General features: G+C 42.6%; 1 protein-coding gene across 8 annotated transcripts in view; it reads left to right on the top strand.

Moving 5' to 3' along the window:
* The window catches only part of PKP4 (plakophilin 4), a 474,949-nt gene that overhangs the window by 143,004 nt on the left and 318,154 nt on the right, over positions 1-13,791 (top strand). For all 8 annotated transcript variants that reach the window (XM_077447646.1, XM_077447645.1, XM_077447649.1 and 5 more), the window contains exon 2: positions 7,228-7,361. In XM_077447646.1, coding sequence (XP_077303772.1) covers positions 7,233-7,361 — 129 coding nt within the window. In that variant the 5' untranslated portion in view covers positions 7,228-7,232. The remainder of the gene's footprint in view (positions 1-7,227; positions 7,362-13,791) is intronic.

The raw sequence follows: 13,791 nt of genomic DNA, 5'->3' as shown, positions 1-13,791 counted from the left end.
AGTGTTAGGTCCAGGGTAGCCCCCTATCACCCCCCAATAAAGATTTAACCCCCTGATTGCCCCTAGAGTTAACCCTTACACCCCCTTTTGCCAGTGTCACTAAGCGATAATTTTTCTGATCGCTGCATGTGTCGCTAGGTAGCTAGTTATTTTTTTAGGTTCACCGCCAGGTTTTTATATCGCTAGGTACCCCGATATACTACCCAATAATGGTTTTAACCCCCTGATTGCCGCTAGTTAACCCTTTCACCCCCTTTTGCCAGTGTCACTAAGCGATCGTTTTTCTGATCGCTGCATTAGTGTCGCTACAGTCGCTAGGTAGCTAGTTATTTTTTTTAGGTTCACCGCTAGGTTTTTATAGCGCTAGGTACCCCGATATACTACCCAATAATGGTTTTAACCCCCTGATTTCCGCTAGTTAACCCTTTCACCCCCTTTTGCCAGTGTCACTAAGCGATAATTTTTCTGAACGCTGCATCAGTGTCGCTAGTGTCGCTAGGTAGCTAGTTATTTTTTTAGGTTCACCGCTAGGTTTTTATAGCGCTAGGTACCCCGATATACTACCCAATAATGGTTTTAACCCCCTGATTGCTGCTAGTTAACCCTTTCACCCCCTTTCACCAGCGATAACAGTATAAGTGTCACTGGTGACGCTGGTTAGCCAGTTAGTTATTTAGGTTCCCCGTCAGGTTTTTATATAGCGCCAGGGACCCCCATATACTACCTAATAAAAATTTGAACCCCCTGATTGCCCCTAGTTAACCCTTTCACCACTGATCACCGTATAAGTGTTACGGGTGACTCTGGTTAGTTTGTTTTTTATAGCATCAGGGCACCCACCATTTATTACCCAATAAAGGTTTAACCCCCTGATCACCCGGCGGGTGATATCAATTAGGTTTTAGGGTCAGGGTCTGCGTCGCCCCAGGCAGCGCTAGGTTAGTGCCAGTACCGCTAACACCCACACGCAAAGCATACACCTCCCGTAGTGGTATAGAATCTGAACAGATCAATATCTGATCTGATCAGATCTATACTAGCGTCCCCAGCAGTTTAGGGTTCCAAAAAAACGCATTGTTAGCGGGATCAGCCCAAATACCTGCTAGCACCTGCGTTTTGCCCCTCTGCCCAGCCCACCCCAGTGCAGTATCGATCGATCACTGTCACTTACAAAACACTAAACACATAACTGCAGCGATCGCAGAGTCAGGCCTGATCCCTGCCATCGCTAACAGGTTTTTTTGGTAACATTTTATATTCAAATCCGGAAGGCAGTGCTTGGTTTTCGGGGTCCCGTACGTGGCTAAGCTCCCAAAAAGTCCCCCACATGTGGTATCCCCGTACTCGGGAGAAGCAGCAGAATTTATTTTGGGGTGTAATTTGACTTCTGCCCATAGCATGTGTGAGCAATATATCATTTAGTGACAACTTTGTGCAAAAAAAAAAAAAGTTTGTAATATTCCCGCAACTTTTGGCAAAATATAAAATATTCCATGGACTCAACATGCCTCTCAGTAAATAGCTTGGGGTGTCTACTTTCCAAAATGGGGTCATTTGGGGGGGGTTTTGTGCTATTTTGGCATTTTATGGCCTTCGAAACTGTGATAGGTAGTGAGGAGTTAAATCAAAAATTTGCACCCTTAGAAATCCTGAAGGTGGTGATTGGTTTTCGGGGTGCCGTGCGCGACTAGACTCCCAAAAAGTCCCACACATGTGGTATCCCCGTACTCAGGAGAAGCAGCAGAATGTATTTTGGGGTGTCATTTCACATATGCCCATAGCATGTGTGAGCAATATATCATTTAGTGACAACTTTTTGTAAAATTATTTTTTTTTTTGTCATTATTCAATCCCTTAGGACAAAAAAAATAAATATTCAATGGGCTCAACATACCCATCAGCAATTTCCTTGGGGTGTCTACTTTCCAAAATGGGGTCATTTGGGGGGGATTTGTACTGCCCTGCCATTTTAGCACCTCAAGAAATGAGATCGGCAGTCATAAACTAAAAGCTGTGTAAATTCCAGAAAATGTACTCTAGTTTGTAGACGCTATAACTTTTGCGCAAACCAAAAAATATACGCTTATTGACATTTTTTTTACTAAAGACATGTGGCTGAATAAATTTTGCCCTCAATGTATGACTAAAATTTAGTTTATTCGATTTTTCTTATAACAAAAAGAAGAAAATATCTTTTTTTTTCAAAATTTTCGCTCTTTTTCCATTTATATCGCAAAAAAAAAAATCGCAGAGGCAATCAAATACCATCAAAAGAAAGCTCTATTTGTGGGAAGAAAAGGACGCAAATTTCGTTTGGGTGCAATATTGCATGACCGCGCAATTAACAGTTAAAGCAGCGCAGTGCGAAATTGCAAAAAGACCTCTGGTCCTTAAAGTGGGGTACCCCCTAAAAAAAAAAAAATTAAAAGTCAGCAGCTACAAATACTGCAGCTGCTGGCTTTTAATAATCGGACACTTACCTGTCCCGGGTTCCAGCGATGCGGGGGAAGGAAGCCCCCCCCTCGCTCCCCGCTCCGCTCGCGGCGCCGTCATGCATACTGTGGGCACCCGGCTGTGGCTTCACAGCCGGGCACCCACTGCGCATGCGCGAGCGGCGCAGGGCGCCGTGATACGCCGTACAGTCACCTGGGACACGTGACAGGTCCCAGGTGAATGTGCGGCGCGAGGGGAAGTGATGTCACCAGCCCGGGCAATGAAGAAGGCAGACTACGAGGGACCCCCTAGCAACCGGTATTTAGAGGTGAGTAAAACTTTTTTTTTTTGCCAATAATTTTTTTTTGATTTTTTTTTAAGAATTTTAAGTAGTTTTATTTTTTGGGGGGCAACTCCACTTTAAGGTGTTTATTGGTCCGGAGCTGAAGTGGTTAAACAGTTCATATCTGTCAAGTTAAATCGTTCAGGAGAGGTTGTAAAAAGTCCCTTGTACATATGAAGCCTTAGCTGTTCTCCGTTTCATTGACCTGACTTGAAATTGTAGCGCAGAACAGTATGAGGTACAACCACAGTGTAATGCTTCATGCACATGGATGTATTAAAATAATCTTGTGTACACCGGATCATTCTGCCAGGAACTGGCAGAAAAATCCAGCTAATTTTGAAGCCTAATTACGTATGTTCATCAGCCATTACAATTAGATTTATGTCTCGTAAACATGAGAATATCGGACGGATGATCGTCTGTTTATTTATTTTTTTACATGCTAGTCTCCTATAGAGAATGAAGAGGCTACAACAATTCTCTTAAGACAGAATACAAATTCGAAAGTGAAGTATTTATAATTTCTAACTTTACGAAGTATTGTAATGTATTCTTTCGTTTCTCAGCATTAGCCGTCTTGGTCGCTTCTACCCCCCCCCCCCCCCCCCCCCCCCCCCCAGACGAATACTGTAGTACTCAAACCATCATTCATTCTGGTATCTTTCAAGTAAAAAAAATTGTGCTTGTCTCATTTTGACAATTTCACATGAACTTTCTTGGTAGGCTCTCGAAAGCTGTGTACTAACAGATTATCTCACGTTCGCTTCGAAAATTGTGTTTTTCAAGATTGTGATTTTCTGATTGTGTGTACTAGGCTTCATGTACATGTTAGAGAGGCACGATTAATCGTTAAAAAAAATTAGCAATCTCAATTCAACCCCCCTCTCGATCTTAATGCAGCATTTCCACAATTCAGTGCAGAGTCGTTCTCTGCTCGCAGCTGTCAGTAAACTTGGCAGGCTGCATTTTATTTTTAAATCACAGAATTGCTCAGCAGCTGAGAGGTTAAGAGAAACATTGTCCAATTTGGTTCTTTTAGATCAAAGGGGGGAACTTCGGTATGTAAATGAGGTCAGTTTAACCACTTAGATTAAGCCTTTTTCTGACATTTGTTGCTTACAAGTTAAAATCAGTATTTCTCTAGTTCGACAAACACAGAGCTTTCTTAATCTTGTCCATTGGGGGGCTCGTGCCAGTGCGGGTATAGTACCGGATGAGGGGGTCCCAATGAAGAGGGGGCAGCAGAGGCTTCTGTGGATTTTGGGAATGATCTGCCAGCATTCGGCGGCCATTTTCCCTCAGTCTGGCTAGGTCCTCGGCTGGCTACCATCTGTGATATCACAGCCGGCGGCCATTTTCCCTCAGTCTGGCTAGGTCCTCGGCTGGCTACCATCTGTGATATCACAGCCGGTGGCCATTTTCCCTTAGTCTGGCACGATGCTGGAAACTAACAGCTGTGCAGAGACAGGCAAAGCGGATCATGATCTACAAAGCTTCCGGGCCCCCCCTTCTTCCTCCCGGGATACATACTTAGGAGAGACACATAGCTTGCTAAGTGTTCCAATCCGGCTTTCTCCAATCTGGTCCCCTTGGGGGACCCTTCTGTTTACCAGCAAGCACCTTTAGTAGGGGATGTCCATAGCAGTGCCAAAACACCTTTTTGTGCGGTCTCCCTTTAATCCATGGAGCCTCAGGGTCGCATCTGCCCCACTGATCCTCTCTTGGGGGCTCCTGGTCCCTCAGAACCCCAGCTTCCTGTTAATGCACCGACAGCGGTCCTAGAGTCCCTGATATCCTGGGTGGAAGTGGTGTGCGGGCAAAGGCCAGTCAGGAAGCGTCCTCCACCTTCTCCTGCTCAGTTTCTCATCTGAGTCTGATGCTGCCATGGAGTCCACTGGTGGTGGACCCTCCTGTTTCCGGGTTGAATAAAGAAACCATGATTCCAGTAGAGGATTCTCCGTCCTTTAACCACTTCAGCCCTGGAAGATTTGGCTGCTCAATGAGTAGGCCATTTTTATACGATTTGACACTGCATCACTTTAACTGACAATTGCGAGGTCGTGCGCTTCTGTATCCAAACAAAATTGATATCCTTTTTTCCCACAAATTACATGTTAACCCCTTAAACCACTCAAGTGTTGCTTTAGCACTGTGTTTGGGGTCATTGTCCTGCTGGAAGGGGAACCTCTGTCCTAGCCTCAAATCGCACATGGAGTGGTACAGGTTTTGCTCAAGAATATCCCTGTATTTAGCACCATCCATCTTTCCCTCAACTCCGACCAGTTTCCCAGTCCCTACTGCTGAAAAACATCCCCACAGCTTGATTCTGGCACCACCATGTTTCACTGTTCGTTGGGTGTTGTGTTGGGTTTGCACCAGACATAGCATTTTCTTTGGACAAAAAGTTAACTTTTAGTCTTATCAGAACAGAGCACCTTCTTCCATACATTTTGGGAATCTCCCACATGCCTTTTTGAAAAATCAAAATGTGCCATTTTTTTTTTTTTTTTTACTGTTGGCAGGTTTACTGTTGTGCCATGTTCTTTCCATTTGGTTATGATAGATTTCATGATGGTCCTAGGGATCATCAACGATTTGGATATTTTTTTTTATAACCTAACTCTGGCTTGTACTTCTCAACCACATTGTCCCTTACTTGATTGAGGAGCTCCTTGGTCTTCATGGCAGTGTTTGGTTAGTGGTGCCTCTTGCTTAGGTGTTGCAGCCTCTGGGGCCTTTAAAAAAAAGTGTATATGTAATTACAGATCATGTGACACTTAGATTACACACAGGTGGACATCATTTTACTAATTATGTGACATCTGAAGGTAATTGGTTGCACCAGAGCTTTTTATGGGCTTCATAACAAAGGGGGTAAATACATTCACACATGCATTGTGTTCTGATCCATCACATATAATTCAGATTAAAAATGTGTGTGTATGTGTATATATATATATATATATATATATATATATATATATATATATATATATATATATATGTGTATATATATATATATATATATATATATATATATATATATGTGTATATATATGTGTATATGCATACATCTACTACATCATGTTATCGGTGTTCATACAGAACTAAGTCTGCCCCAGCTTTGGTATTATCCAGATATTAACAGCATATTTTCTTGCACGCATACTTTTTTACTTTTTATTTTATTTATTTTTTTAGAAGTTTTCTCTTTTATTTATGATTCAGCCGATTTGCTTTACTTGCAAGTAGCAGGAGGAATTTCAACAGCCACTGGAAATGAAAAAGTAAGGGTCCTTTCACACGGGGCGGATCAGTTCTGATCCGCCCCGTGGATATCCGTCTGCTCAGCGGGGATCACTCCGCCGATCCCCGCTGAGCAGGGAGATGACAGCTCCGTCTCTGCACACTGCGCAGGGACGGACCTGTCACAGCGCCGCTCTCCCCTATGGGAGATCGGATGACGACGGACCGCAGTGCCCGTCGTCATCCGATCCGATCCGCAGATGGATGGAAAAATAGCTTTTTCCTCCGTTACACTTTTTCGGATCGGAGCGGGTCGGATGTCAGCGGACATGTCACCGCTGACATCCGGCGCTCCACAGACCTCTATGGAGCACCCGTTCAGGTCCGCCTGAAAAACTGACAGGCGGGCCTGAACGGATCGTCAGTGTGAAAGAGGCCTAAAGGCTGATGTTTTAAATGTAAACAACGCCCATTAGTGATTGCACTGTGATCCTGGAAAGCATAGCAGCAGGAAGTGACAGGTAAAGAGAGAGGCAGAGGTGATCGAATTCATACACAGTGACTGCAACTTAACAATCAAGTTCACACTCTAGAGAACCATTATATCAAAGTATTATCTGATAACTGTGTTGAACACATGTAATAGTTTCCAGTACATACATTCTATTTTTATATTATTATGCAGGATTTATATAGCGCCAACTGTTTGCACAGAGCTTTACAGTACAACTTTGTATTGTCTTTAGAGTTTTTACATGCTGGTTAGGCTGCTCAGTGATGAATGACAGTTGGGACGACTGGTGTTCTTGGGGTTGTTTTATTTACTTTTTTTGGGCTGGTTTACCCCACAATATGCACAGATCAATGCCGGCTTGACACCAGGGCACAACCATTTTTAATGTGTTAATTTTGCAAAAATCCTGCAAAGCTTAGAAAAGTCCAAGCATAATGGCTCAAAATATATACTCGCTGAAAATAGAGTGAACTTCCCTTTTTTAATCTTTTTCCTCTAATCGCTGTATATGGTAAATTTCCTGTAAAAAAATAAAAAATAAAAAATATATATATATGTTATGTGCATCACAATTATTTACTGTGAAATCTACCAAAAGATAACTCCTGTTTTGTCGTGTAGTTGACAAATGTTGTTTTGGATGCGAAGTTTGTGCTTTACTTACCAGCTGGTTTTCTATATTGTCTAGATGCCATGCCAGCTCCTGAGCAGACTCCCTTGATGGAGGAGGGGCTACAGAAAGTCCCACAAGAAGCTCCTCCCACTACCAGCATGGAACCAGAAGCCACCGCTACAAACATTTTGGCGTCGGTAAAAGAACAGGTAAGGCCAAGTTGTCCTTTGAGTTTAGTTAACGTGGTTGTTCATCTGGCTGCACACTTTCTCCTGGCTTCAGTTGTATCTTTTATAAATATCTTGTATATGATGTAAAAAATAGCAAGATCTTTGCTACCAATACACCAAAAAGACAACAGGAATGTTTTATTGTTAATGGATAGCACTAAAACGGCTCATAAACGGAGGCATACAATTTACTGTGTTCAGATCTGTACTCATGCTATGAACAGTGCAGTATTGTATAATATGGGCCCCGTGCACACTGCTTTCTTGGACCTTCATGTTTAGCTGCATAAACCCAAACTAGAAAATCAGTTTACTGTCCTGCAAATGGACAATGTTTTTTGCTGTACACTTGTTCATGCTAACATTTTCATCCTTCCAGTGTACTGTGACCCTATTGGCTGCCACTACTGCTAAATATCAACAATGTGTAGTCAGTGATGCTGCTGCTGAGTAATACTTTACCCCCCCCCCCCCCCCCCCCAGGCCCCCGGCATCCCTTTAAAAGATTTCAATCATGGGGGGGGTAGGAAAGATCGGGCGATCGCTGTGATTGGGACCAAGAGCTTGTGCGCAAGCAGTGAGTGTGCTCTCAGCACAGAAACATCAGCTGCCCAGCGACGCATGTGTGTAGCGTGTGGACATGAAAGTCCACACTTTTGCTGTCACGCGTGTTTTGTGAGCCGAGGTTTAAATCTCTTCCTGAATGAGTCATTGATGTGGTAGGGGCACATGCACAAAATGGCCATAACCTGTTTTTTTTTTTTTTTTTTTTTTTTTTTTCTCTCATTAAGGCTTTTCTTCCCCTCTATTTAAAAAAAAAAAAAAAAAAAAAAAAAAAGTCTCCCCAACATTTAATGTAGGCCATGTCCAGGAGCATATTTCTTTCATATAACCACGGGTAGCGAAAATCGCATGTAAAATCTGTCAGGCTGGTTGTTCCAAGTTCCATTAACTTAGTACATTCAGCCTTGCCCCATACATGGTTTGAATCTTGGCCAATTCAGCAGGAGCTGGCCGAGATTCAAACAGTCTATGACCAGCCTTATAGTCCTAATATGTGTCTGCTGTACTAATGTACTTGTATGAAAAAATATCCTCTTCTTTTTGTATTGCTTCCTTTGTGTGAAATCTCTGGCATTTCTGCCAGTCCCTCTGCTTTCCTGACCACACTAGGCATGAGAGCACAGCATGGTCAGTTTTTGGGCTGTGCTGGGAATTTAGTCTGCCCTAATAATTCAACTTCTGCTGACACACCCACGCGCAGCCATTCACTGGGAAGACCAATGTGCTACTATTTCTTCACCTCTAGCTCTCTGTTCCGTTTGCTGCTGAGAACAATTATATGTGATAATTTCCAAAAAAATACATTTTTTTATTTTTTTATATGCATTCACAAACGCGTTGCCTTTCATTTGTTTTACCACTTGCTGAACAGCAACCCGTACGTTGCTGGATTGGAAGATTGCAACTGGCTGAGGTGTAATTTTTTTGCAGCCAGCAATTCTCAAGCTGGTAATCGCTCCAATTACTTTTACAGGTGGCGGAAGGGGGTAACCCTCTTCCACCGCCGCTGCTTTTTATTGGCTCTCCAAAGCGATCAGGGAGCGCAGCAAGGTGGCGACCGATGGTATCCTGTTTCTGAGACATGGTGAGAGACACGGATGATGTTCTTCTCACTTTGTGATGTCAAACTCTAAGTGACGAGGGTTTTGTCACTTATGGCTTCGGTCTCATGTAAAGAAGCCAGTGCTGGCTTGTGGAAGCCTCAGATCAAACTGATCTTGATTTGATCAAATTCTTTGGAGGGCAGAGGGGAGGGATCTGGGGGCTAATAGGCCCAGATCTTTTCATAAAGTGGACCTGTCATTGCCAATGCCAGCACAGGACTACTTTTGCAAAGAATGGATCAACCATGAGAGGGGGGGTCAGTGTCCCATGTTCTTACATTTTATAAGGCCACCTTTTAATACGTTTTGATGCTTGTATTTTCATAGCTGGTTTTTAGTATTTTAAGTGGATTCTAAAATAGTTATTGATGGAAATGGCAGAATACACATTGGCTTTTTGGAAAAAATGATCTTGTTCATCTTACTTGATGACCAGTGCTTTTGCTGATCTGCACCTGATGTAATACACTGCTGACTGTCTCTGCTTAGCGCTCCGCAGCCTGAGTTTTCATTGGATAAGATCAACCAAAACCCCATTGTGCATTGTAATGAAAGAATGATCTGCAGTCTTCCGAATTTGTTTAACCAAAGGCACTAGAATAAAAAACAAACCACCTTTTCTGCCAAGTTTGCTTCTCATAGTGGAAAAACTGAGGTTTACTGGTATTTTTGGTTTTCTCCCACACAATGGTTTTAGTATAATTTCTATGAAAAGCGCGACTGTTCCAATTGAGAAGCTGTGCGCTAAATGGAGAAATGACTGCTGTAATTGTGGGGAAGTGTAACTGTGTTAGATCAGGACTAGAGAAAACCACAGCAACATCTTAAAGGAAAAGCAAAGTGTGAATGTAGCTGGTACTTGCAGTATGTGAGGCAATAACCTTGGAGCAGTATTTATGCCCGCTGGGGAAGATTTTAATATTTTATCTCAAAACAATAAAAGTATAATATTTAAATACAGAGAATTGTATTTTGGCCCACACTTCCTCACAGTTACAATAACATAGATTCATTTAAAAAAAAAAATCACCTTTTACAAACCTTTAGAAATAAATTGCACTTGTAACTTCGAACCCAACAGCATAATGTTTTTATTTCTTATAAACCTGCTGTGACATTTGTGTGCCTTTCCTTTCCCCTATATCTCCATATTGCCCTGTATATCCACTAGTGTTATATACTTATAGCAAAGTTTTTTTTTTTTTTTTTTTTTTCTTTTTAGTTTGGGTCAATTTTATTGTTTAAACTTTTTTCCTTTCTATACATACATGCATATCTATATACTCGCACCTCTCTCTCTCTCGCTCAAACATTTAAGGCCTTATGCACACTACAGAAGTGAAACGGCCATTTGAGGCTTTTCTTTTTTTTCCTCTTTAGCCCATGTTCACACTGAGCTGCGAGAATGAAGCTGTGCGAGTTCTGATTTTGGCCGCGATTTGAGTTTGAGACATCTGTCCATGTAAATCTCAGGCCGAAATCGCAAAAAGTAGTACAGAAACGACTCTTTGAAATCAGTGCAGCTTCCCACATTAGGACAGTGCCATTGACAATTGCCCGCTGATTTGACATGTCAAATCGCATGTCAAAACGCTCCAGTGTGAACCAGGGCTTAAAGATGATGTCTGTTTCATGCCATGTAGCTCCCGTTCACACTGGTGCGACCGGTTTGTCCCAAATCGCATGAAAAAATGTCCACTCAGGCTGATTTTAAAGGTAATCCAGCAGCTGATTAGCGGCTAGGATTGTGTTTTTTTTTTTTTTTTTTTTTTTTTACAAGTGAGCCGACCGTCGGCTCTAAAAGGAAAAAAGCAGCTGCGGCATCATCTCGGTATAACCACTTGTAGTCTAGTGATGTACTGGTATGTTGCTGATCTCAAAGTAGTTAATGTCCCTTCTGGTGATTTTATAAAAAAAAAAAAAAAAACGTAGGCTTTAATGACCCAACAGCACAGTACTCCAGGAAATTGGCCACTATCTTTTTTTTTTTTAGGTGATGCATTAAATTAATCCCTTGACAAGCAAATTAAGTAAATATATACACAGCTCAGCCATAACATTATGACCACTGACAGGTTAAGTGTATAGCATTGATTAATTTGTTACAATGGCACCTTGTGGGATATATTAGGCAGCAAGTAAACGTGTCTGAAGTTGATGTGTTGAAAGCAGGAAAAAAAAATGGGCTTTGCAGTATGAGGGTGTAGCTGCAGACCGCCGCATTTACACATAAACACACGACACCAAAACATTTAGACAAGACCGTACAATAAAATTTAACCAAAATCCATGATAGTTTTGTCTTTAAGCATTCATTGAGGATTTCACTTGTATAGGGTACAATATGGTAACGCTGTGCACTGGTATTCCCTTAAGAAGCCAGAAAATGTAAATGTTTTAGTTGGTGCTTTTCTTTTAGCCACTTGTCTTTTACTGAGACAGAGTCCCCTCAATGCAAACAAAGAGGAGAAATTGAAAGCTTCAGCTTCCCCCCCCATCCCTTATCACTCAGATTTCTGGAAAATGTGTCATCTTAACACAGTCCGCAACTGGTTGATGAGAAATCTGTTCTGTCAGACTTTTTACGCTTTCCAGACATTCCTCTTCAGTGCCGGGTTCGCTCATGATAAATGGCACAAGAAAACGAATTGTCTTCACATAAGGGTAACACGTGTGTGCTTCTTCATTGAATGGAATGAAAATGTGACGTAAAAAGAAATACCTGAACTATGAATGTACGAATACAGCATAAAGAGTTCAGCAGTAATGGAAAAGTAACTTATAGCGTGGCATATCATTTTTTTGTGGTTTGATCTTGCAAGCATGGTAACCCCCTTAAAGCGGTAGTAAACCCACAAATTTTTTTATTTTTTTTTTAAACCTGCAAAGCAAAAGGTATAATGAGCTAGTATGCACCGCATACTAGCTCATTATGAAATACTTACCTTAGAACGAGGCCCCGACATCTGGCCCGATCCACGCCGAGGGAGCTGACATGCTCCCTCTGCATTTCTTCCGGGTATCGCGGCTCCGACGCTGTGAGTGGCCGGAGCCGCGATATCGTCACTCCCGTGCATGCGCGCGGGAGATTTCATTCCGGCCGGTCGGCCACTGCCGGATTTTCAGGCCGAGAACCCCCTTGTGCGCATGCACCGCTGCAGTCAGCGGCGCATACCGAGGGGAATATCTCCTAAACCGTACAGGTTTTGGAGATTTTTTTTTTACCTACAGGTAAGCCTTATTATAGGCTTTCATGTAGGTAAAAGTTAAAAAAATTGAGTACACAACCACTTTAACTCCATACACTTTCAACATGCTTAGAGTTTTGAGGAAAAGCTTCATTTCTTTTTCATACATCATGGGATACAGAATCAGGCTAATATTCATTACCTGCTGGGTTATACTTCATCATCAGGTGAATGGACACTGGTAGAGCAAAGGTCTTCAGACAAGAAGTGATCCCCCCTATATTACCCCTATATGTGTTCCGGTTATTGTAACAATCAGTCAAATTAGCTAAAAGCTGGACACCTGGGTGCGGTGACCATACGGAGGAGTTTTGGGCTAGCTGTGGGTGTTTGCAAAGTGTACCTTTTCTGCTTGTGTCTGGCTGTTTTTTTTTTTTTTTTTTTTTAGCTGTATGATGGCGCACGACTGTGCTCCATTTCGCCTTGGTTCGCTTTGTATGATGGCGCACGTGCGTAAGCAAGAGCACCGTTGGGCTCAGCAGTTTGTTTGGTGGCCATGGTGCATCCGGCTTTGCCATAGCCTCTATCTGTGCACGCGAAGATTCGGGTCATATGCGAATACAGTCACGCTAGTTCCACTGGGACAGCGCACGCACAGGATGCTCTGGCGCACACCCAGCTTATTTTAAGGTGTGTAAGCCAAGCATGTGGTGCTTCCAGAAGGCAGCTGTGGGACACGGAGCAGGCTTTGAAAACACACTTGCAGTGATTAATTTTTCTTTACCCGGGTCATGTGAGTCATCAGGTGTTGCTGGTCAGGCTGAGGCCCTTTTCACACTGAGGTGTTTTTCAGGCACTACAGCGCTAAAAATGACACCGGACAAAAGCGGCCCCTTTCACGTGTGTGTGTGTGTGTGTGTGTGTGTGTGTGTGTGAGAGAGAGAGAATGAGAGAGAGAATGAATATATTCTAAAAGAATTTGAAACAATTCCCTCCAGAATCCGGAAAGGCCAGAGCATGTCCAAAACATGTGAAAGAAGTCAGCAGCAAAAGTGTTACATCCAATATCAGGGCCCAACCCCATTTTAACCAGTCTGGCAGGTATATAGTGCAAGTGATGTGTAAACTTAAATTGTACCCTAATGTCCGCAGTGCTAATGATATCCTGGAAACCTACCTCTGTGGCCTCATCCCAGTCCTCCGAGAGCTCAGGTACAAACTTCAGCCATTTACGCTGTGAGATCTGGAAGGGGTCCACTCCCATTGCTTGGAGATGCCCATAGAAGGTTGTCACCTGCTTGGCAGGCTTTCGTTCAATTTACAAAGCTTTATTTGTAAAGAAAACCTCAACTGATTGTGTTGACTTTTATATTGTTGCACTGAAAAAAGTAGTGCGTGTTATTCTTTTTCTGTTTTCAGGGCAGTGTACATCAGCGCAACACTGGTGTCACCTGCTCCTAGGGAAATACATTGATTTTTCAAAGCGTATGTACTGACATGTGGTGTTCAACACTTGTCAGCGCATTTGGTGTGAATGTGTCCTTACAATAAATG

This window comes from Lithobates pipiens, unplaced genomic scaffold (genome assembly GCF_037356315.1).
Source record: "Lithobates pipiens isolate NorthernLeopardFrog02 unplaced genomic scaffold, aLitPip1_a1.2 Scaffold_22, whole genome shotgun sequence".
Classification (NCBI taxonomy): Eukaryota; Metazoa; Chordata; class Amphibia; order Anura; family Ranidae; genus Lithobates; species Lithobates pipiens.
The sequence above is the reverse complement of the archived record's forward strand: the minus strand, read 5'-3'. Positions and strand labels throughout refer to the sequence as shown.